The 24,296-nt window shown below is 34.7% G+C and overlaps 2 protein-coding genes across 3 annotated transcripts; one reads left to right on the forward strand and one right to left on the reverse strand.

The window, feature by feature from the left end:
• Nucleotides 1-1,152: 1,152 nt before the first annotated feature.
• Nucleotides 1,153-18,548, reverse strand: LOC127800963 (uncharacterized). 2 transcript variants are annotated; one of them, XM_052335683.1, is made up of 14 exons: nucleotides 18,410-18,548; nucleotides 17,498-17,596; nucleotides 13,395-13,522; nucleotides 13,139-13,292; nucleotides 12,775-12,884; nucleotides 12,559-12,642; nucleotides 12,429-12,477; nucleotides 12,236-12,327; nucleotides 9,936-10,074; nucleotides 9,552-9,631; nucleotides 7,916-9,477; nucleotides 4,643-4,753; nucleotides 3,792-4,539; nucleotides 1,153-2,007 (listed from the first exon to the last, which is right to left on the reverse strand). In XM_052335683.1, the coding sequence occupies exons 2-13, from the start codon at nucleotides 17,588-17,590 to the stop codon at nucleotides 3,965-3,967; spliced, it is 3,177 nt and encodes a 1,058-aa protein (XP_052191643.1). In that variant the 5' UTR covers nucleotides 17,591-17,596; nucleotides 18,410-18,548; the 3' UTR covers nucleotides 1,153-2,007; nucleotides 3,792-3,964. The 2 variants fall into 2 exon arrangements, with proteins under 2 accessions (XP_052191643.1, XP_052191651.1); XM_052335691.1 differs by lacking the exon at nucleotides 18,410-18,548 and having other exon boundaries at nucleotides 17,461-17,596.
• An 894-nt stretch (nucleotides 18,549-19,442) lies between these two features.
• On the forward strand, nucleotides 19,443-20,978 carry LOC127787313 (protein MAIN-LIKE 1-like). Its single transcript, XM_052315325.1, has 5 exons — nucleotides 19,443-19,545; nucleotides 19,667-19,992; nucleotides 20,145-20,412; nucleotides 20,599-20,768; nucleotides 20,967-20,978. Exons 1-5 carry the CDS (start codon nucleotides 19,443-19,445, stop codon nucleotides 20,976-20,978), a joined length of 879 nt encoding a protein of 292 aa, XP_052171285.1.
• The last annotated feature ends 3,318 nt before the right edge of the window (nucleotides 20,979-24,296 follow it).

The raw sequence follows: 24,296 nt of genomic DNA on the forward strand, positions 1-24,296 counted from the left end.
AATATAAAAATACAAAAACATATTTAATAAAAAAATATATAAACTTTTTTATAAATATAGTTTTTAATATAAAAATAATTATTTAATTTAAAAATAAACATAAATTTCATAATATATTTAAACAAATATAAACATAATTTCTATAATTAATGAACTATGACTTATTAATTAAAAATAAATATTAAATTTTAAAAAATAATAATTATATATAATACAATTTATAAAACTTCCTCCATTTTACCGTTCTCTTTCTTTATAATCTCATTGGCATCTTCATTAGTCTTTAAGATGATGCTATTTTTCTATTTAAAGTCTGAGTTTAGGTAAAATTTATATAATTTAAATTTATTTTATAAGAAAAGAGCAAAGGACACACAAATGTAATTAATTGGGCTTTAAAAAAAGAAATTATAAATTAATTGAAGATTAATATTAGAGAATTAATATTAAAAAGAGAAGAAATTGAAGTAAAACAATAGAAGATGAAGATAAAGAAAAACAGGAAAAAAAAAAAGATAATAAAAGAATAATTATAAAAGAAAGAGAGTTGTGCGTACAAAAGAAGAACCAAAGAAATTGAGAAGTCACAAAATAGTAGAAAAAATTAGAGGCACAAGTAAGCCAACCACAATAAAATAGTGTGGAAGTTGTTGCAAGTAGGATAGCAATAGGTAAGACATATGACAAATGTAGAGACGAAATTTTTTCATCTCTTATATTTTTGTTGACGGAAAGGCATTTTCAATATTTTACAAATATTATGAAATGACGTTGAAATATTTTTAAAATTGTAGAAATAGCTCAAAAAACATTTTTTAACATTTTCATAACAAAAACATTTAGAAAATGCAAGCAAGATATTTTCATACATCATAATATTTAACAAATTTAAATTGTATTTTTAATATTTAAATATTTTTATTAATTAATAAAATATTTTAAAATATAATACATTTAGTACTAACTAATAAAAAAATCTAATATATAATGAAACCATTCATCCTAACCCCAACTTCTATAACCTGCCATCCATGCTTCCTTCTGCTTTGATCCCTAATAAATTGATACTTTGTAATTCAAAAAGAAATATTATATAAGTCGTGATAGAGAGGTGAAGAAGATATTGAGATTTATGAATCTTTAATTCAAAAATTCATTCATGCAACACAATACTTCTCATCTATTATCATATTACGATTATCATTGTGAATACATATTATAGAAAATTTGAAACATTATTAAATTGACGAAGGGAATTCGCAATTTTCTTTGATCATATAATTTTTCTGGTTCTGAATATACAAGAAAATATGAGAATTGTGTTGCTCAGTAGTTAGGATTGTGCTCTTTTATTTTTTAAGATATAGAAGGAAATATTGCCTCAACACTAGTCACTTGGCAATCATATAGACATAATTTCATAGGCAAAGTCACTCAAATTTAAGCCTAGCCTTAGCCAGAACGACCCGACCAACATCATCTTAATACTATAGCTTGGATCGGGAAGAAGGCAGTTCCAAGTTGATCTTGCTTGAGACATCTATAATAGTTTAATATTAACTTTTCAAAGTATGATATGAACAAGTCCCGATTCATCCAAATAAATTAAGAAGAGGGGGGGTAACAAATTAAAAAAAAAAAAAAAAAAGATCAGAACATCCATTTACAGAGGGCTAGACACTATGGGTAATCTAATTAAGAGGGCAGAAAAAAGGGGCGAAACGGCTGTATTTCCACTCTTAAAAGCAACACAAACCTTAAAAACCACACAAACAAACAAACAAACAAAAACATTCACAACTTTGAAGCAGAAAGAACTTGGCTGAACTGGCTCCTGTTGTGCTTAGAAGTTACTTCCAAAATTTCATTTGTTACATCTGGGCGATCTTTTCTTCACTCAGTAGGAGAACATACATTCAAAATCAAGACGATAACCGGCCTTATCTGATCTTTAGGGCACTCACCAGTCAACGATTTGCAGCAAACCTTAATATTCGGCTTGCTTCACTGCAGAAGGCAAAACAAAAACCATCAAAACATACGTCCATGAGATGATGCATGGGATCAAATGATCATGTAAGAGTGAAGCTTTGATCTCAGACTCATCCAGTCATGCACCCCAACTGGCGAAAAGGATCTAGAGCAGGCAAAATGTGGCACCGTATCAAATGATCATGTAACATAATTAAAATCTACAGAAAGACAGTAAAATGTTCCTAATGGAGGGTCAGCAAAATGTTTAAGATTAGGATTATTTAAAAAATTTAATTTGCGTAGGTTGGGAATTTCACAACTGGTAGATCTAGTGTAATTATTATTATAGATATCATTTTCACGACACTTGTACTGGGAAAGAAGCAAGGATATTATATTTGAGCACTCCTTCCCTGGCTTATGTGAGAAGAGGCAATCAGAAGGCTCTACCAGTTGCCAGTTACTGGGGAAAAGAGTACCTGACAATTGTGTAAAACTGTTCACCTTTTACATGACACAAACTATGAACTTGGTTCTTTCTTTAGATGACTACAGCAAACTATCTGGGGACGCAGATGATATTGAAAGATAAGTGTCTTCAAAGCAACCAAGCCATGTTTGTTGAGTTGATCAGCCAATTGATACTAACAATTCTCCAAGTACAGGGAAGGACTCTAAACTCAAATCAATTGAACAGAATATTATATCTCCTCAAGAATTCCAAGTGATAAAGAAGTTGAATAAATGAAGATCCTCCAAAAAGTCAAAGCAAGGATGTCAGTAATTCACCTTATGCCAAGTCATTATTTGAGGCTGTCATGGCTTCTAAAAGTGAAGAATATATTATCCCATTTTTTCTCAACAAAAGCACAGAAGATGGGACCTATAGGAATTACTTTATCACAAAATGAAATTTAGAGCTAGTCCATCAGAAGCATCAGTAAACTACTGAAGCCACTATGACCTTTCAAAACAATATTTCATTAATTTGATCCTGGATGGCTTCAGTAATGGTACCTTTACACATAGAAGAGTTCTACTCAGCCAGGGAAAATGTGGAGATAGTGAGTTCCAAGGGCCCAGTGTTTTGGCCTTCTAGGTCATTGATCGTTTAAAGAACTTTATTCTGTTAGTTAAGAATTCAAACTACTAAAAATTTTAATTTAATCATATGATCCATACTAGAACTATCCCTATTTACATAGGACTTGAACTTGAGAGTTCTAATTCAAAATTGGATGACAATATTATTTCCCTGATGATGGCAAAAACCACATCCAACCTCCCTCCCAGGGGGAATGCGTATGAGTGTGCTAACTTAACAGTAAATTGACTATTCCATCTCTTCCCTCTCCTTCCACAGTTCCTTCGGTGGTACAGAAGTCGTCGAATTTTAAGCATCAATGAGCTGGAAGCAGATGGTGAACTATTGAGTAACCTCACAAGCCTGGGCTGTTAAATATTTAACTAAAAGAAGAGGTGAACCCAGTGCATGAGGCTCTAGCATTGTTAGCTCTAGGAAAGGTCAATTGTATACAGCCATGCCCTTGCTCAGTAAAGAGGCTGCTTCCTTGAGAACCTGTGACCTCCAGGTCACAGAGGAGCAACCTCATGATCACGCAAAGGCTCACCTTCCCGTTAAAATTTTAACTAAAAAGAAAAACAAAAAGAAAACCAAGACTAATGCAACAGTAAGGCATAATCAATCTCCCTCCCATCTCCAAGGCTAATTTTTACTCCTCAAAGGATAGCATCGAGACTAAGGCATTGCACTAACTTTATTTAACACATATTAAACAAGTAAACAAATTCCATACCTGCTGTTTTCTGGCAAACCCTTGTTTCTAAGGGTTTGATCCATCAACAATGAGATCCACAAAGTCATACCACTCACCACTTTCATCTTTCTCAAACAAGGCCATAACTTTAATGATCTTTCTGTTCCTCTGATTAAGCCCACTATTTTCCAAACAAATAAATCAACAATTCATCAAAACCCATACATTCTGTTGTATAGATTGCCTGAACTTGGCATCCGGAACTTTGAATCCTCATACCCAGAATGGAGCTTGTTAAATCCAAGTCTCTCAGTTTTTAAGAACTCAGCCATAGGCAGATCATTTCCACCCTGAGCCTCATAACAACCATTCCACTGACCATTTGACATCAGTGTAGTTATTGGCTGTTGAAGAGTGTGTTGTGAAAACGAGGACAGGTTGCTGGCCAGTGTTTGCTCCATAATACTTGAAGGAACTCCATAAGCATCAGTATTGGGAGCAAAACCATCTCCCCTGTCAGTAAATCTTTGGTGCTGCAAAGGAGAAAGAGACCTTTGCATCAACATCTGAAGTCTAGACTCATTCTCAAAGGCACTGATCGGTGAAGAGAAGTTTGATCTCATGTCTAAACTGGCAGCATTATTAAGCCCACTGGGCATTCTCCCTTTGCCAACTGCCAAAATTGCTGGATCCATAAACTCAATATCTCCAGAACTACCAATATTTCCTGCAGGCTGTACCTGATATGGATTTCTCAACAAGGAGGAAGCATTGAGCAAATGATTGCCTGGAAGATGCAGTAGTAAAAAAGGGCATCCAAAAATTCAGTGTACAAACAACAGCTAACATCGTATGACAAATTACTAATGTAATGGCAGTAAACAACTAACCAGATATTGCATCAGAAGCAAGTTCCATCCTTTCATTAGAATCAAATCCTGGTGGTGGTGCTCTACTATGCACTGGGAAACCAGGAGGAGCAGAAACTTGAGCCCGCGAAACTGTAGCAAGAAATCAGAGAGCCAGGCATCAGTTTGGTTCCGTGAAAACCATGCAAGTAGAGAAGGAAGCTTAAGCACAAAATGATCAAATATACAACCACCCTGAAGGAAAAATGGCAGGCTACCACGTAATGTTGCTCATAAATCATGCATCTCAGAAAAGCTCCACCAGAAAAGATACTGAGTGTGGATATTGGTGTTTAAGGTGAAAAACAAATAGCTACTTGCATCATTTTTGTTCCTGATTTCAGGATATGTACGATATCCAAAGAGGCAAAAATGGCTTGGACTGGTTTCTTGTTCAGCAAGGGAAGGAGAACTACCACAAAAATGATAAATACCAAGCCTTAATCCCAGTAGACACAGTTGATCACATGAATTTTAGATCTCCATGGATCTCTATCCATGGCCATCATATCCTATGTCAAGTCTAGAGTTTCTCGCCAAATTTATTTTGCTCTCCTTCTCCCTCTTACTACAAATTTCCTACATTTCATTCACTCACCTCACAAGTGCTTCTATCAGTCTTTTCTCATATATCCAAACCATCTTAATCATGCCTTTTGCATCTTATCTTCAATATACATCACTCTAACTTGTGCATGACCCCCCCCCCCCCCCCCCCCCCTTCTATCTGCAGGCCATGCATCCACTGTAGGATTCTTATCTCAATCACTCATATTTTGCAACTGTCAACATTTAACTGTCTTCTAACATTTTGCGCCATACAATAGATGGTGTTATAGCTGGAAAACAGGGAGGAAGGATTCTTCAGTACAATGAGAAAGAATTAAGCTTTCTCAGTACTTAGAAGATTCAAAAATTCAATTGGAATGCTCTTCCTAGAATTGCATCAAACTATAGCTTTCACCCCAGTTGACAAACAAGCAAACAACATGATAGAGAATGTATTCAAAGTTAATCTTTGAATCCCATAACCGTAAGTTTATAGTGCTTTAGAGGGATAACATAGATCACACCTTGAAATAATCAACAGCAAACCTAGCAAACAAGGAAAGGCAATTCTAATGCATTCAGAAATCATTAATCATATACAGAGACCATTTGCAGGGAAAAGAAATCAATACAGCTCTGGCATGAAGAAGTCTCCCCAAAATTAATATAATAATAAACACCAAGACAAATGGCATCTACTCTATTTTCAACACCATATATTCATAGATTATAATTTAGCAATGCCCTTTGGAAGTTTTTATAACCCTCCCCCACCCCCAATTTTTCAAGGTTGTTAAACCATTTGACCCAAAAAAATTTGTGATTATTCTTTACCACTCATCAGCACTGAAAACTCCAAATTGCTAAAGCCTAAGGACCAAGCCCTCTGACAATCAAAACTTTCTGGTGATACTGCAATGCTCCACATTGATTCATCAGCTGCATGTTGGGCAGAAGATGTTACAAGAATCAGGTAGATCAGGGTATCTATGTTACTTTTTTCTTTCATGATAACAGCCTCTACTCCCATGTCAGTTTTAGATTTGCCACAATGATTTGCAGGTTGATCATAAAACTGTGGATGAAAATCACATAACTACAATAGATTAACCAAGGTCGCAAGACAGGAACACAACTAATTTTGTGTCACATGTTCCTTGCAATAGAATAGAGGAAAGCTGCCACAGGATGAAGAGGAAAATGGAAAAAACAAACGAAAAGAGAGTGTGAGTACTTATGTCACTCTTAACACGACACACACACCTCCAATATGGCAGGGTGTTATCAGTGTGGCTGTATTATACATGGCACACGCACTGCTCCATGAACTATCCCTCCAGAATCATGATTATCTCCAATTATGAGCTCTCCCTCAAGAAATCAAGCATTCTTCACAATTATCTCCAATTATGAGCTCTCCAAAAGCATGCAATGGTAATAGCACATGGTGCCTTGCATACCAAATTTGGCCACTCAGTGCATACCTCAACTCAACCACAACGCTTCTTCATCCAAGTAGCAGTCACTCCCCATAATGATACTACTCTCAACACCCATATGTTATCATAGCTCTACCCAAACACCTTACTGATTGCCACATTTCCTCTCCACGAACACTTTGATGACTCCTACTTGCTAAGTGGCTCCAGCACCCCCAATGGCTTCAATATCTTCACTGATTATAACTAAAGGCTCAAGTAGGGCCTATGATCTCCCTTGATATGGGACCTTCAAAGCTTTGTGGAACAGTAGCTAAGAGTTCATTAAGGCATGGATCCTTGGCTTGATGGAACCCCAACTTCACCAATCATAACAAGAGAAAACTTGAAATAAAGAGCATGCAAAACCAATATGCCACACATTCACTTAGAACCACTATAAGCACCATTCCACTACAAGCGCCACTCCTCCACTCTAGTCGTGCACTCATCTTTTAATGGAGTTTCAGGTTATGACTGGCTTTGGCCTGATCCCTCCACTACAAATACAGGGTACAGACAGATGTGATTTAAACAGACATACCAAAGCTCCCGTTTCTTGGTCCCATCTTCTCCATTACTGCTCCTTCTCTCTGTGCAAACTATCTTACATCTCTCCCTTCCTGGAACTTTGAGATTCCCAGCACTAACTCATCACTGTTTCATTCTGAGAAGGCCATCAACCAATCACAGGAACCCATTCACAACAATCTATCTTTCCCATGGCAATTTCAAATTTGCCAAAAGGATTTGCATGATAATCAAACTATTGACAAAAACCACATATACAAAACATTATTAATTAAAGCCTGCAAGAAAAGTAACTGAATTGTGCGACCATACATTTGTTGCAGTTAACCATCAGACATTAAAAAGGAAACTTATAAACAAATACGAGCAAACAAACAAGAAATGGAAATAATGGAGGGCTTGCAAATGTTGCAAAAAAATGCATACATGCACATGCATGTAGGACAGGAAAACAGAATATGTCCCTCAACTAATTTAAACCAACAAAAAACTTAGTTGTAAAGATATGGATCAGATTGGAAAGGAGATATTTTTTCCCGAGCCAGGGGGGCACAAACAACTTTAACCCATGCAGAAATAAAAAATCTCAAGAACATTGCCTAAAAACATCGATAGCACAAGACGAGAGTGAACATGAATTGGTCAGCAGCCATCATAAGCTTACATACCTTATGAACTGAAACAAAACACAACTTACCTGAAAGCTTATTAGAAGATAAACGAGAATAGCTTCCGGCAAAATTATCAGATTCCTCAAGGTTAAATTTAGGGATACCAATACAATCACCAAGCCTATCAAGATTAAAATGTCTGTTTTCTGAAAAATCATGGCCTGGAGGATGGTCCTTCAGCAGTTGCCCAGAATTACCCAAAGAGGGTGCAAAACCAAATATTTTATTTTTATATTGTTCCTCTCTTGCAAAAGAGAATCTGGACTGACCACTGTTTTGCACCTTCCAGGGACCTGTTAACTTATTAATAGAACCCTGCTGTCTGTCAGTTTCACCCAATAACTTAGCCACATTCTGAGGTGAAGCCAATGATTCATCCAATGAATCAAAGTCCATGGACAAAATATTTGATATTATGCTGCTCTCTCCAATACCTCTACTTTGGTCAGATTTGTCTGTTTGGCCTTCAAATCCTCCACACTTCCATTTTACTTCATTTGGAAGTGAATAGGAGTATTTGAGTGCCCTGTCTGAGTCAACAGAACCAGTTATTACATTCTCAGGGTATCCATTGGGCATATTTGGAACACCCGGTGAATATAATATCTGTTCTTTATCAACTTTACCATGTGAAATTTGAGGATCTCGGCCATAACTAGTTGAACCATAAGGTTCACTTGACTGAGGAGAATGTACCCGAGATTGATGAGAAATGTGAAATGGGTGAGATGGACTACAGAAGTAGCTTGTGCTAGTAACTTCTGGATCCTTGAGCCTCTGATCTTCAAAACATTGCAAGTCCTTTTCCCCTTCAGGCAATGCAACTTGCGAATCTGTTTTTGTAACTTGGGTTCGGGAATCTATTCTCCAATCATACCGTTTTTTCATAAGAGAATCTGACCTTGGATCCAGTTGTTCTCTTGCAACACAAATATCATTAGCGGATGCCACAGCTTCTGGTAAGACAACTGATAACAAAGGTTCTCTGAATTGCTGAACATCACATTGCTGTAACCCTTGATTTTGAGGTGAATTATCCAAGGTCTTACCAGGGAGAAAACTATTCAGCTTTGTATCCCAAGAATGTTCAATCCCATCCTCAAGATGTGCATCAACATTCAATGAAGCCATATCAGAACATAAATTCTGGATATTTCCATTTGCAGAATCATTCATTTCTTCATCTGGACCAGGACCAGAAGGATCAAAAGAATTTGTAATGTAAGAGGATACAACAATGCCTGTATCCTTATCCTTAATTAAAGGTGGGGAACATGACTGACCATTCACAGTTGGTTTAGCAGGAAGTCTTCGAGTTGCAGGAACCTCAGAAACATTTACTTGAAAATCCACATCGACATACTGTATGTCAGGTTGTGACTCCAGCTCATCATTACGAAAGGTCATGCAGCCTTCTTCATTGGAATTAAGCTTCTTTTCAGCATCACCATGCAACACAGAAACTTGAGTTACACCTGCAACTGCTGTTGAAAATGCCATTGAACAACTTTCAGGCTTCTGTTTTTGAGGTCTGTTGGAACATGCTAAAATTGCAGAAGATGGTTGGCTGTTAGAAGCGCGCATTCCCCTGTTGTCCAAATTCAAATTTAGAATATAAACATAATAAACTGACCAAAGATGCATTACTCAGTCAACGCATACCATGATGCTGCTGCTGGAAGAGCAGCAGGTTGACCATAGCTGCTATTTGGTGGAGAACCTCTGACACTAGTTGGCAGATTCTAGCAGTCAGATGAAACTAACATGAGATACAGAATCAATGCCAATTGACCGCAATAATCACCATGAACAACATACTTGCCCAGAAACAACCACAACTTAGATGGTAGTGGCAAAAATGCATCACCCTTTTTCAACTTGATTGAAAATTCAGAGTGCTCAAAATAATCATATAGTTGCATTCAATCCTAAAAGCTCTCTCATTAGCAAAAGAAAAATGCAATCTAAACCAATACTTAAGGTGGATTGCTATTTTTAGTTTTTCAAGAATCAAAAACAGAAAAGGGTAAACACTGGAAGTCTTACATTTGAAGCACTTTTATTAATAGGTTTTCCTGAGGATGCGGAGCTGTTAATGTAGTACTCATCAGCTGGTGGTGGTAAAACATTCCCTGAACGCCGTTGCATATTATTTGTAGCACCAGTAATTTGTTGAACTCTACTCCTTTAAAATCACTATGCAAGTTAATTAGCTATCCAATAAACTGCCATGCATCATTCTATACAAAAGCAAACAAAGTACTCTTTCCTTCTGGTACATGCAAGAACATCTAACCAATTCAAGAATATAGTCAATTCAGGACAAACTATTTGGAGTTTTTCTGTGACAATTACATATCAACAGACTTCTCATAAATCCTTCAACAATATCTAGGTCAAACAAAAGTAAAGTTTCAATCTCGATCTAGTTATGTTCATAATATTCAAGAAACACATCCTTAAAGAATAGTGAACAAGGATTAAGTTTTAAATTTTCACCATTTTGTGCACCGTGTATGTGTGCGTGTGAGAGAGAGGGAGAGGGAGAGAGAGAGAGAGAGAAGTTAATGCGAGACAAAACCAAGTCTATTTATTGGGGGAATACAGCTTAAGCAAAAATTTAAACACTTTAACAATGAAAACAAGGTGACTGAAATCATGAGTTTAAAACATGAATGAGAGAACACAAATAGAACACAGTACTTGAACAAAATAGATAAAACCTAAGTTTAACAGCCTTAGGTACAAAGGAGAGTGAGATCAATCAAAACTCTTTTAAGTTTTGTATTGAGTGAATGATCTATATATACACGAGAGCCTCCGACTTCTACTCCTAATTCTAAGAGATATATGATACAAGATATGCTAGAAATAATTTACAGATAATCTAGAATACACACAAGATTAATCTACAAACTTAATCTTAATCTCTTAGGTAGGCTTATCAACTTATCAGCTAATCTTTCCTCCTTTCTCAGCTTCAGATTGATTAGCAACTTGCTTGCTTGCTGATTTTTTATTCAAATATTCCTCCTCCTTTTCTTAATCCTTTTACCCGGATCTCCAACAGTATTTTTATGCATAAAGATTCTTCATCTCAAAAATATAAATTTTCAATCCTTGTAATCTTAAATAGCATCCACTTTTTGAAATAGCCCGAATTAATAAAAGTAACTCCTGAACTAGCAAAGAAATCCTGTTAGATTACTGAGCAAAATGGGGCAACTTTAAACCAACAAAACTATAAATATTGGCACTTTTTTTTTTTGTTTGGGGGGTGGGCGATAAATAAAATCAAGAGTAATTGTATACACTTTTAGGCCTATGAACAAGATGAATTCAGAATGCATCAACTGCAATATTTGTTCAATGACAAATAATCCAACAGTGAAGAATCTTGATCTAAATATAAGTGCCAGTTTTTTGACATCCAATTGGATATAATACAATTGAAACTGCATGAAAATGCACAAAGACCTCATATTGGTGGGAGACTTGCACCCATTCCACTAGGTTGCCCATTGCTAGTCAAATGGAAACATTAACAATGAGATCAACTCAATGAGTGGGTACAATCATTCTCAAAGCAGAAATATGGATAAAGACATAAAGCTATTGGATCAACTTCAGATCAGAATCCAATCCACTAAACATTTACTTCTCAGGTGCCTATCCCATTAAATTTCAACCAATATTTTAGTTGTCTGACACCACCAATTATGAAAATAATTGTAATCATAGCAGTAACTAATCATGAACCTTAACAAGGATGAAATAATTTCAAACACTGATCAATAGGTCCTTAACATGCTTTTGCTATAGCTTCATCTTGCAAGGATGAATATAAGTTTTGACCTGAGAACATCTGATCCTTATTCTGATCCCTTTAGCCAACAGTACTGTATCTATTTATTCTGCCTCTGATAATCAATGAATTTTTAAAAAATAACGTCATATCACTATCCAACTGACTCCCCTGGGGTTTAAACCCAGAAGGGAAAGAAGCATAAGAGGAAAACGTGGATTCCTGTCCAAGTCCATTATATCAACAATATTAATTGTCCCAGTGACTAAGATGAGATCACTGGGAAAATCCAAAGGAGTTCTAGTTCTAGATTCTAAGTAGAATCAAAGAAAGGAAAAACTTTAGATCTCCTATTATCAAGAGAGAGATGGTTCAAACACTTTCAAAACATAATTCACAAACATTTGTTGAGTAACCCACAATATAGATTTCATAATAAGTTCACAGGGGAACACACGATCTGCTTTTTGAACCACTAAAGCCACATCTTAATTTAAGGGAAGAGAAACGTATTGTTACAGGATGCAAATCATGATGATACCTTGTATATGCTGATATTATTTCATCTTTGGTGAAACTATCCTCTTGTGAACCAACCTCATGCAAATATAGGCAATCAGGATTGGTGCAAGCCTGCAACAAGAAAAGTTCAATCCTCATTTACCCAGATACATCAACAACATGAAATGCTTATCTGATAAGTCAATTTCAAACTACTAAATCTGAGATCATACCACATTTCTCAGCCATGCATGACAGTACTTTGTGGTTCCAAAGCATGCCCTGTAACACAAAACACAAGCACCTAAAAAAATCCAGAATAAATGTTATAAAACATAATACTTGAGTGCAACATGTGACTACCTCAAAGATCTACCATCCAACACAAACCCATGTACCGATTGAATACATCGAACTGCTTCCTCCTCTTTTGAGTAAGTAATATATCTTTAACAAATATGACATTAAGAATAGAACAACAGATAAGAGATGGAGTAAAAATATGTAAACAAAATGATAATTTTTGTACGTGTCTCTGTGTGTGTGTGCTTGGCAGGTTGAGAAGGACTAAATACTTACACACTACAAGTATTATTTGCAAAATGTTGGATAGAACCTGCTGCTGTCCGAGATATAGACACCTTCATTGCCTTCCCATACTGACCAAAATACTCTCTTCGCTGCAGAAGCTGCTTAAAGAATAGTAGAACTGTTAATTTATAGGTCTGCCTCTCAGTTGGAATCAACTGCTGCCAAGTGCATGTGTGTGTTTTTATTTGTTAGAAAAGGGAGGGGTGAAGAGGAGGGGGCAGACATAGAGAGAGGGGAAGCAGAAGGAGGAAAACCCAGCACTATATTTTTTTTATTTTTTTTTTCTTTTGGGGGGGGGGGGGGGTGTTGGTCCTAAGCAGTGAGAAGAAGATAAAGTAGACAAATTACACACATCTTCATCTGCTAGATTAAGAGGCAACCCCACAACATAGACAAGATTCCTTTGAATCACTCGCACACTGCTGAGCTGCTTTCTTCCTTCAGATGTCTTACTTTTTGTTTTCTGTGACTTAATTTTTTTCTCCATATTCATCTCAGCCACCAACCTGGCACCATAAAAAGAATGACAACAACAATAACTTCATAATTAAGTGAGAAAAATCTAACAAAGAGCTGGTTGGTGACAAAATAGCTTTCTAGAAATTAACCTTTCACAGTTTGCTGTCATCCCTACAATTTTCTCCTTGTTATAGGGGGTACGGCAAGCTGGACAACGCCCTTCAGTCTGATCCTTCTCAGCCATATCCATTATGTGATGCCAGCACCAAACACAGATCTGCAAAGGTGTTTATGAATGTAACAGCTTCAATACAATATCTAGGAAAGACACCAAGAACTATCATGAAGGTCAGCCAAAATGTCCTTGCTAAAGGATCCATTCAAATATCATTTCTATGATATTAGTTGCATCATCTTCAGTCCAGCAAATTTACCATGTGGGGCAGAACACCTATTTAGAAAATTTGCAAGTGTTCCTACTTCCTAGAAACTTTAAATAGATGTTGTCTCATACAAAAATCAGATTAACATGAAGTCAAAAAGAAGGTTTGGAGAGGCAGCAAAATCTAGCAACCAAGTCAGGTTGCCATTTGGCATCATCCTCAAGTCAGATTCCATAAAATTTAAAGAGCACACAGAACAAAACTGATTGGGCTTCAAGAGTCAAAAGGACAAAATATAAGAGCTAGTTTCTGTCTAGTTTCCATCATGTAATAGTGCTCAAAATGTCCTAAAATTTTACCAAACGTGTCTATTAGAAAGAGTAACAGTTCAAATATGCCAAGATTGAAAATGATTCCCAATCTCCAGCCACTGGAGATTTGCAATAATCATCATAATTTCAACTAGGTCAAAATAATAAAGCCCATCCAAGATAATATTCCAAAAAAAATCAGTGTCTTATGAGCATCTTTATCAAAAAAAAAAAAAAAGGATTGAAAATAACAATAATTGTCTACTGACTACAAAATTCTCAAAGTTTAACTGCCATATATATCAACAGGCAAATAACAACCAAATGATTTCTTCTTTTTTTTTTTTTTGGTTGGGGAGGGGGGGATTAACATCCAAATAAATTTAAAATCCAAACATAAAAATTTAGCACCAACATTTAATATTGAAAGTAAACTAGAAAAGGACTTAAATCAAGGACATTAAATACAATAAACCCATGAATTTATTTGACGGTAACCCAGGTAAGTTTCCCAATAAAACAATTTATTTTTTATGAAAAAGATAGCCAAGTGGCCATCCAAATGAAGCCATGCAAGGAGTTTTATTAACTTGTAATTATTTGTCACACTTGGAAACCTGCCACCTTGAACATCTATGGAGAATATTACTTGCCTCACATAAGGCATGTTTGGATCTAGAAATTTTTCTGTGGGTGGGTACAGAAGAAAAAAGTTCCCAACCTAAGATAGGGATCTGGTGCAAGGGTGGTCTCTGGCCTATCCCCAACCAGCCCATAATTTTATACTGTTTTATTTTATTTACATATAATCTTGTGTTTTCTATCTAGATAAAAGGTTTAATTTTTTTAATCTTTAAATCAATGTTGATAGTATTGCACGATACTTAGTGATACAGTTCAATACTAATCCCCAGCAGTACGAACCAAAGGGTGAATTGGATTTTGCAAATTGCAACCTGAATCACATGTATCATATGATAGAAGACATTCTGGGTGAATCACACAATTCAGGATTTTTTTTTAAAAAAATGACTGGAGTAGTAGAATTCCGCAGTCGGTCACAGCAGACCCAGTTGGATATGCACAAACCAAATGTGAAACGACTCAGTTTTCTTCTCTCTCTCTCTCTCAACCTGATGCGAACAGTCCTATTGGGCTTTTAGGGGTAAGAAATTCAGGTCAAATAGGGTCTACTGGGTCAAAAACTTAAAAAGAAACTATGCAGCATACAAATAGTCTTCCTCTCTGCTCAGCCATGTGCTTTCTCTCCAAGAAAGCTTATGAATTTTTACACTTGTGTATGACTTATGATTTATGAGTTTATGACTTCTGTAAGACTTATGGTTAATTTTGAAATTCTTGGTAGCTTATTTCCGTGCCATACATGATATCAATATTGTTAATACTTGGGTTTAAATTACTATTTGAGTATTTTCTTCATGCGATAGGTATAAAAATCTCCTAGTTTATAGGTTTTAAGCTATTTATCAAATTGTTATTGTACCTCACAGTATGATACAACTCACAATTAGGAAATTAGGCCTTCTGATTTATGATACATATCTCAATTTGACAACTAAGCTTTAGATTTACTCATTCCCATTGCCAAATTTGAGACTAATATTTTTTTAAAAAAAATATTTTCATTTTTTGAATCTTCAAATTTTAATGTATTTTTTTGCATTATTTATTTTTTAAGATTAAGTATATTAGCTGATCAAGACAGGAACAAAGACAAAGAGGGAATGTAAAGATGGGGCTGGGGGAATGGGTTCCCGATCTGAACTTGACCCATTGCCATTCCTAGGTTCTTTTTTTTTTTTTTTTTTTCTTATAAAGGTTGTTGAGCCTTGACCATAGTTCAAACTTCACAGAATGTTATTTGACCAAGGTACCAGTTACTCTACCTCCTTAACTCAAGGCTTTTAGTAAAACACGCCTTCAACATTTCTTTTCCTTTTTCCCTAGCTGACCCAGGTGAGATTGGAGGAGTTGTTTAAACTATTTCTTATTGCTTTGAATGATATATAGCTGGCTTAAGAACATGAAAATATGAATTTGAGCTAGCTCCTACATGTCTAGACTCCACAAAAATAGTCAATTGTGTTGGGGAGAAAGGGGGGGGGAGGTGTCGAACAATATTTGAACAGTAGGTTAAAACAAGAAATTCCACACTGAACTGTTAGCATTGCGCAAACTTATATTAGTACATAAAAGTTGAAGCAGCAAAATTACTATAACTATCAAATTTAAATCCTGCAAACATTTAAAAATCAACAACAACAATCACAGGCTTAAAATCCCATAGGTGGGATGAGCTACATGAACTCTAGACCTCCAGCATTTAAACTAACCAAAGTGCATAAAAAACAAAAACCAAAATGGTAAATGCAGGGGCAATCAAGGAGAAATGAAAGAAGTATTTCTTGAAAGTATTCAATAAATTTAGAAAAATAAATATTATGTTTTACTAATTCTAAAAATGAAAAGAGTTACATGTTCTATAAAACATATTTGTCCAAAGAAGTGATAAGATAAAAAAAAAGGGTAAAATAATGTATCTAGATAATATGCCAATAGAATCACGAAAGCACGTGAGACATTATAAGGTAACAAAATTATTTATTCAATATAATCTTTAAATCGAAGAGGATGTCTGATGATTGACGAATCAAAAAAGAACACTCTACTGCTTATTTATAGAATCAAAAAGATGTTCAAACTTCAAAGTTAAGACAGGGGATCAAGCTACATAAGCCACACAGTCAAACTTTGAAAGAAGGTGACTAAGTAAAGATTAAGAAGAGAAACCAAGGTGTTCAGAATAAATTTGGTGTCAACAACGGAAGCTATATACTTGTTGAAATTTATAATGGCAATATCTAAAGATAAAACAAATATTGTAGTTACAGATATAGAAGAAGCTTAGAACAAAGTCTCCAGAAACTCTTATGGAGGGTTATAGAGAAGAAACAAGTTATAGTTGCTTACATACAAAATATTAAAAACATGTATCATACCTTATATAAAATGTTAAATGATTGACATGTGTACTTCATGAACTAGGAAGATTTCAGGTAATATAGATACTGACGCAATTAAATACATGAAGAAAACCCCCTCAGTTGCTTGTAGAAATATAACATCTAGTACAAACACCTAATTAATCAATTTTTGGCAGCCTGCCATTGCTCCTAAAGCAAGTTCTGGTAGTGGATTCCTACATCAAACCATCATATAGACTCTTCTTATCAAGTGGTACATCACTAAATTTGACATCTGAAAAACAAGATAAATCCCTCCATTGTACCACAAACACTTGTCACAAAATGCTCTTCATGTTGGCTAAAATAAGTTGGCATTTATGGAGTTAATGTATGATTTTACACACTTCAGCAGAATAGTGGTTTTGTGCATCTCCATACAGTTCCTTGTGGAACAAAAACCTAAAAGGAAGTTCTCAACTATTGTATTTTACCAATGTCACAATATACATATATTTTTACATGCAAATCTATAACCTGTTTAACGAGATTGAAAATGAGAAGACCATGGAACCTCATATCCACATTTGCAAGGCTTCAGTTGTTGATCTGTCAGATCCATCTCTTCTGCACAGAGTGGGCAAGTCCTTTCTCCCTCGTCACTCATGATTTCCTTCAAAATAAATATAGTGAATGTATGATAAGATTTCAACAAAAATATTACAAACTCATTATCAATTTCATGAAATAGTAGAAGATAACAATAATAACAGTCAATAACCTAGCAATTAAAATGGAAAGTTGTATATTGGTTGTAAGTACCGGAGAATCAAGTACCGACAAGGCAAGCCATGTGCAGGTATAACACGACACAAACAATGACAATATTCTATACAATGTAAACTGCTAGTGACCAAATCAGCAAAGTTTTCGCACTCCTATACTCATGGAGACAATAAGTTCCACAATTACATCACCAATGCCACCAGAGCCCATAGATGAAAGAACACAATTTTGGGTTTTAAATAACAACCTTGGATAACAAGATAAAACCCAAAAGAGACTTAACCACGAGCTGAAACTACGAACTAGCCCTGGGTGCCCACCTCTCCTCCCCAAAATCCAAATTAAATAAAGGCAACTCAATATCTTGTTCAATTTAACAAATAAATGATCTAACTGGTTTGACTTGAAACCAATCAAACTAAATTCAATGCTATAAGTCAATTAGAATAATCCAACTACCACGAAGAACCAACCAAACGATACAGAAATTCTACTCAACCACCAAAATTACAACTTCACTAATAATCGATGCAAATCCTGCAAGCAGCACATAACTATCAATCGTCGCACAAATCAAAATCAATCGACGAAAAATAAACAGCGTGAAAATTGGGGATCCAACCGACATGATTGAAAGAAAGATCTAAAAGGACATATGAAACATAAAATTAGGGTTGCAGATTGGGGCTCGAAGACTTACAGCAGTGACGGTGCCGGACGGCGGATGAGATCGAGACAAGGAGGAATCGAAGAGGATGAGATTGTAAAGAAATAGAGAGGCACGAGAGAGATAGAGAGAGAGAAAGAGGGAGAGTGTGTAGGCCCGGTTTTTGGCTTTGAATGGCTTTCTTATGCTCTACTTGTTCCCTCTGCGTCACTGTCAATTAAATATTGCTGGGGCCTCATAGATTGCCCTTCGATTGTACTTCAAATTACTGAAACGGAAATTCTATTCAGAGCTATTTTTTATTCTTCACAGTGATAATTAAAATAAATTTAATAATTACTCTTGATAATCAAAATTATTACTTGTTGCAGTCAATTATATTCCAAATTTGCCCTCATATACCCATACACCTCTCTGCTGTGCCTCACCGCCGTTCTCAACCTCCACTCGCCTTTGAAACTTCCCTACACCGCACTCGCAGCCGTCGCCTTCTCTACAGTCGCATCTCTTTATTGTGTGCGCTTGGTGAGGTAAGTTTTACTTACATTTTTTATTGTTTGGGTTGTATCAGTGAGTTAATGTTAAGAAACATAAAAACTTGGGTTCGATCGAGTTGTTCGGAGGCGGCCCTCGCCTCTGAAAGCTGGGTTTCGGAGGCGGCTAGCGCCTCCGAACCCTTTAATTTTTTTTTTTTAATTTTTTTTTTTATGCAAATATTTGAAAAAACTTAATTTTTTAATTAAATAGTGATAATTAACATTTTTTTATTCTTAATTTTTTATTTACGTATTGGAGTTGAATAATTTAATTTTTAATACAAGCAAATATATATTTTTTTACTTAATTTTTTAAATCTAATAATGAATTTTTCCAACTCACTAGTAACATATTTTATATAATTATATTAATATATTAAATATTTTATATAATTATATTAACATATTTTTGAGTCCCGAGTTCGGGAAACATAAATTTTCCCAAACTACAGAGTTCGAGAAACATGAATTTTCCTGAACTACAGAGTTCAGGGAAGTTGGTGTTTCCCGAACTCTGAAGTTCAGGAAACATGGATTTTCCCGAACTCCAGCGTTCGGGGAAGCTAGTGTTGCCCGAACTCTGGAGTTCGGGAAACATGGATTTTCCCAACAGCCTCTGGTTTATGGTTCATTGTAATGTTAATAATTTTTGTTTAATAATTTTTTATTGTAATGTTCTGTTTAATATTTTGTATTTTTATGTTATTTTGTAGGTATGATATGTGCTATTTTTTATTTCTGTGTTATTTTGTAGATATGGTACGTGGTAGAAGAAGAGGTGAAGCTTCTTCATCTCACCAGCCTTCTTCTTCTTCTCGGGAGCGTCCTACTGCATCAACTAGAAGAAGAATGAGGACCGAGAGTTCCAGTGAACAGACTATTTTAGAGGAAGAGCCAGTAGCAGATTATGTGACACTAGTTGAGAAGCATCCCAACCCTAATCAACGGGAAGCAACTGATCAACTATCTTACTCTCAGCACGACGATGATATTTCTAAACCACTACCTGAGGGCCCTAGTGATAGATCTATTCTAAAAAGTTTTAAAAATTATGTTGCATTTGCAATATGGGCAGGAGAGGTAAGTTATATTAATCTTTTTAAAATTTATCTTTATAATTTATAATTACCTATTGCAAGTTTTTAAAATTGAAATAATTAGGTATTTGAATTTTTTAACAGGAAATAGGCATATTAAAATGTAGAAATCATGGCCTTAAAATTCTTGAATAGCCATTGGATAATCAGCCTCGTGTTCGTGATATTGTTATGGATTCTAGTTTGTCACCATTGCTAGAGTGTACTTATCGAAATATAAATCATGCTATAGTCTCAGCATTTACAGAGAGATGGCAATCTGAGACTAATACATTTCATTTACCATTTGGTGAGATAAGTATAACATTATATGATGTTGCTGCTATTTTGAAGATTCCAGTAACAGGAAGATCTGTATCTGTGCCTCATCATTTGACACCTAGTGAAGCTAGTGATTTATTATGTAGGTTACTTGGGGTTTCATTAGATGTAGCAACACAATAAATTAGAGAGAATCGAGGAGCATTTGTAAAATTAGATTGGTTGAAAAAAACATTTATGCATCTACCAAATGAGGTTTCTAATGAAAAGATTGAACATATTACTAGAACATATCTGTTATTTTTATTAGGTTGTACTTTATTTGTAGACAAGAGTGGGACATTAGTTTCAGTAACGTATTTGACATTATTAGATGATTTAAGTATGATCGGTAATTATGTATGGGGAGCTGCGTGTCTAGCATATTTGTATCGACAGCTCGGCATTGCTACTAGACGAGAGGTGAAGAGTATTGCTGGATATCTTACCTTACTTGAGGTAATTATTTTAATTTCATAATTTTATATTATATATTTATATATATTTAACATAATTATTTATATTAAATTTATAGGCATGGGTGTACGAGCATTTCCCTTTTACTAGAATTAGATGTAACTTGTTATATAGTGACGATCAGTCACGAGCTCTCCGTTGGATACCTGTTCGTGATACTGATTCTTTACAATCTATTAGGGAGCAGCTTGATGATTTATCACTGGACGAAGTATTTATCATATATATGATTTGTAAGTTAATTAATATATTATAAAATTAAATTTTAAACTAAATAATATTTACAGTTGATTTGGACGCTGTACTGGAGGGTTCAAGAACACCATCCATTTTCAGAAATTACATTTTTCTCAAGTTGTCTGAAATGTGGAAATATTATAGAACCATATCATCCTGAGAGAGTTTTACAACAATTTGGACATGTGCAAACTATTCCTCCACCCTCATTATCACCTGTTAAAGCTAGGCGAGGTCCGGGTACGGCTTCATATCGGGTAAATTATACATTTGTTGATGATATGTGGAATCGATGGGATATGCATTTATTACCACCACGTCGACGTGGTAAATATTCTAAATTTCCATTGCATTTTACACCTGAATATTTAACGTGGTATGGAGCTATTACACATCAAATTATACAAAATCCTATACATCGATCCAGTTTTGATAGAGGTGCAGAAGATATACTCAGTCTTGCTGAATCAGTAAGTTTTTAAATTATATTTAAGTTATTATTGAATTTAGTTTATTTAAATTAAAAAAATTGATATAATTATTTTTATTTCAGCATAATCGACTAGCATTATATGCTATCGATCAGACGATATCAAGTACTGAGCATGTATCTGCTGATGCATGGAGGGAGACATGTCTTGGGGTGAATTCCATTCTAGGCTCTCAGCATCCTAATGTTGATAATATTGGAGCGTCCACATCTCGTACATCTCCGCCAAGATAATTCACTTCGGACTATAGTTTGCTTATAGTTGTTGTTTATAGCACCGAGTTGCTTGTAGTTGTAGTTGTTGTTTATAGTTGTAATTCGTAAATTATAATTTTGAATTATGTATAACTTGTAATAATATTTTATTTTAATATTTACTGTTAAATTTTATTATGATTTATGTAATTTTAATACCATTTACACAAAAATTAACAGAATAAATTAATGAAAGAAAGAAATATAACTTTGTGCAATTTTGACACTTCTAACAAAATAAAGAAATATTACAAACATATAATATAAAACATACACATTCGTCATTCATAATTAAATCAAAAATATATAATGTAAAACATACACATTGGTCATTCATCAGTTAAATCAAAAAACATCATTTGTAATAACATTTTTGTTAATAAGAGACAAAAATCCTTGAATTCGAGTTATATATGGTGTTTCTCATTCACGTGCAATATCATATCGATATTTATGCCAATTGCGTGCAACGGAAGGAATTGGTGAACCTGCTTTAAGAAACACCTGAAAAAATATAAGACAATATTATTAGTAACAAATTTATATTAACATAATTATAGAAATATATAAATAAATTATTAAATAATAATACATGTACAAAATGACAATCATCCATAAAACCAATAGTAATAATTCTATGTTGTATAACTGAAGGGGCGGCTAATCTCAATGGAATGTAGGTAAGACACTGCATTCGAGATAAATGAACCAACACAACATTATATTTTGAAGCAATCAAATGACCCATGTCAGGTAAAGTCATCCAATGTTGAGGAGGTGCAACACACTCAAAGCAAGAAAGTGCGTGCATTAACTCATCTACACGCATAGCAGATCCATATAACTCTATATATTTATCATGAAAAGTATGCAACTCTCCAATCAGATTCATACGAATATCCCTCCAGTTGTGCTCACTTATTCCAAATAACGCAGCAATAGCACGAAATCCACAATGTCCATCCGACTCCACATTAACAATATTATGTATAAAATAATATATTTTTGATGGGAATGAAGCATCATAGTCTAGCAATCTGTTTTTGACACGGATACGATAAAGTTTACCTTCATTCGGTGTCTTAACTGAGCTCTGTGTTGTTGGAGATGTACTATCATGAATAGACTGTACTATTTCAAAATATGATGGATCACGTCGAGTGGATGTATCAACCTGAATTTTATTCTTTGATGATGGCTTACCTTTTGTCCGAACTTTTACACTTGGTGGGATCAATGAAGTCGTAGCTGGATCTATTAATTATCTCAACTTCTGTTTTAATACGATTTTACCTCCTGCTGGTTCTGATTGAAATATATTATATAGACTTTCTAACTCTAGATCAATAGTTAACACTGAGGACACATTAACGGTCTTCACTAAATCTAATTTTGTCTAATAAGGGTGCACAAATGATAAAGGAATTAGTTGCCCTTCCATCATTAATTCTGCAATTTCATGTGCACAAGGTAAACCATGTGTGATTCTTATCACACATCCACATGCAATCTTATCCACCCCAATTTTTTGAGCTATCTGTGTTTGCTTTAATACCATATTAATTGCATTTCTTGATATAATACCTCTCAATTCTCTAAAAATTTATGGCCTGTAATTATGTTGTACCAACATTAAACTCTTCTCAAAAGACCCATTTATCTCGGTATGTTGTAACTCAATAAGAGAATTGATAATTTTCCATGATGACTCAAAGTCACCTTGAGATGATCCCAAATATCTCTTCAGCTTCGCATGTGCACTCTCAGCCCTTTGAATAAAAACATAAGCAGTATTAGATTAATAAGAGATTAATTAGAGATATTATAATAAAAATAATAACAACAACATTTGAGTTTACTAAAAAATACTTGTTAGTAGTAACATTGCCAAAATGTAATACTTTATTTGTCCACGCTGCAATAAATTTTTCTTTATAATCATTCAGCCATGTCTTTCTCACATAATCAAGTGCTTCTTCAAATGCATGATACTCAACCATTAAGTCACAGAGCAGACTTTAATACTCAATCTCAGTAGAGGCAAAAACAAGAAGATTCCATTGTAACATAAACTTCTCCCATATCTCTTTTCTATCAAAAAATTTCTTACACTTAGCAAGTACATTTTTAAATATATGCCATCTATATAATAAGGTCGTCGTACTTGGAAAGACCTTATGTATTGCATTCATCAATGCTAATTCTCTATCAGTGACAATTACTCCTGGAAATGTATTAGATCCCATCACATTCTTTAATCTCTCCATAGCCCATGTGTAGTTATCATCGTATTCATGGTTCATAAATACAAATGCAACAGGAAAAGTTAACTCAGTGGATGTCACACCAACAATCTCAAGAAGTGGATATCTATACCTGTTAGTTTTGTATGTACAATACATTATCAAGACTTGTGGAAATATTTTTAATAAATCTATGGACATCGGATGAGCCCAAAATAAGTCTCCAATACAATTTGATCCATCATTTCTATGCCACTCCACATAATTACATTCTTTTAATTTCTT

Source organism: Diospyros lotus, chromosome 1 (genome assembly GCF_014633365.1).
Source record: "Diospyros lotus cultivar Yz01 chromosome 1, ASM1463336v1, whole genome shotgun sequence".
NCBI classification, from domain to species: domain Eukaryota; kingdom Viridiplantae; phylum Streptophyta; class Magnoliopsida; order Ericales; family Ebenaceae; genus Diospyros; species Diospyros lotus.

Coding starts and splice junctions, on each gene's coding strand:
- LOC127800963 (XM_052335683.1), bottom strand. CDS start 17,590: ATGAGTGACGAGGGAGAAAGGACTTGCCCACTCTGTGCAGAAGAGATG. Junction 13,293..13,394: donor ATGACAGCAAACTGTGAAAG/GTTAATTTCTAG, acceptor TTATGGTGCCAG/GTTGGTGGCTGAGATGAATA. Junction 9,478..9,551: donor CTTCCAGCAGCAGCATCATG/GTATGCGTTGAC, acceptor TTTGGACAACAG/GGGAATGCGCGCTTCTAACA.
- LOC127787313 (XM_052315325.1), top strand. CDS start 19,443: ATGGATTTTCCCGAACTCCAGCGTTCGGGGAAGCTAGTGTTGCCCGAA. Junction 19,546..19,666: donor CCTCTGGTTTATGGTTCATT/GTAATGTTAATA, acceptor GTTATTTTGTAG/ATATGGTACGTGGTAGAAGA. Junction 20,413..20,598: donor TGAAGCTAGTGATTTATTAT/GTAGGTTACTTG, acceptor CTTTATTTGTAG/ACAAGAGTGGGACATTAGTT.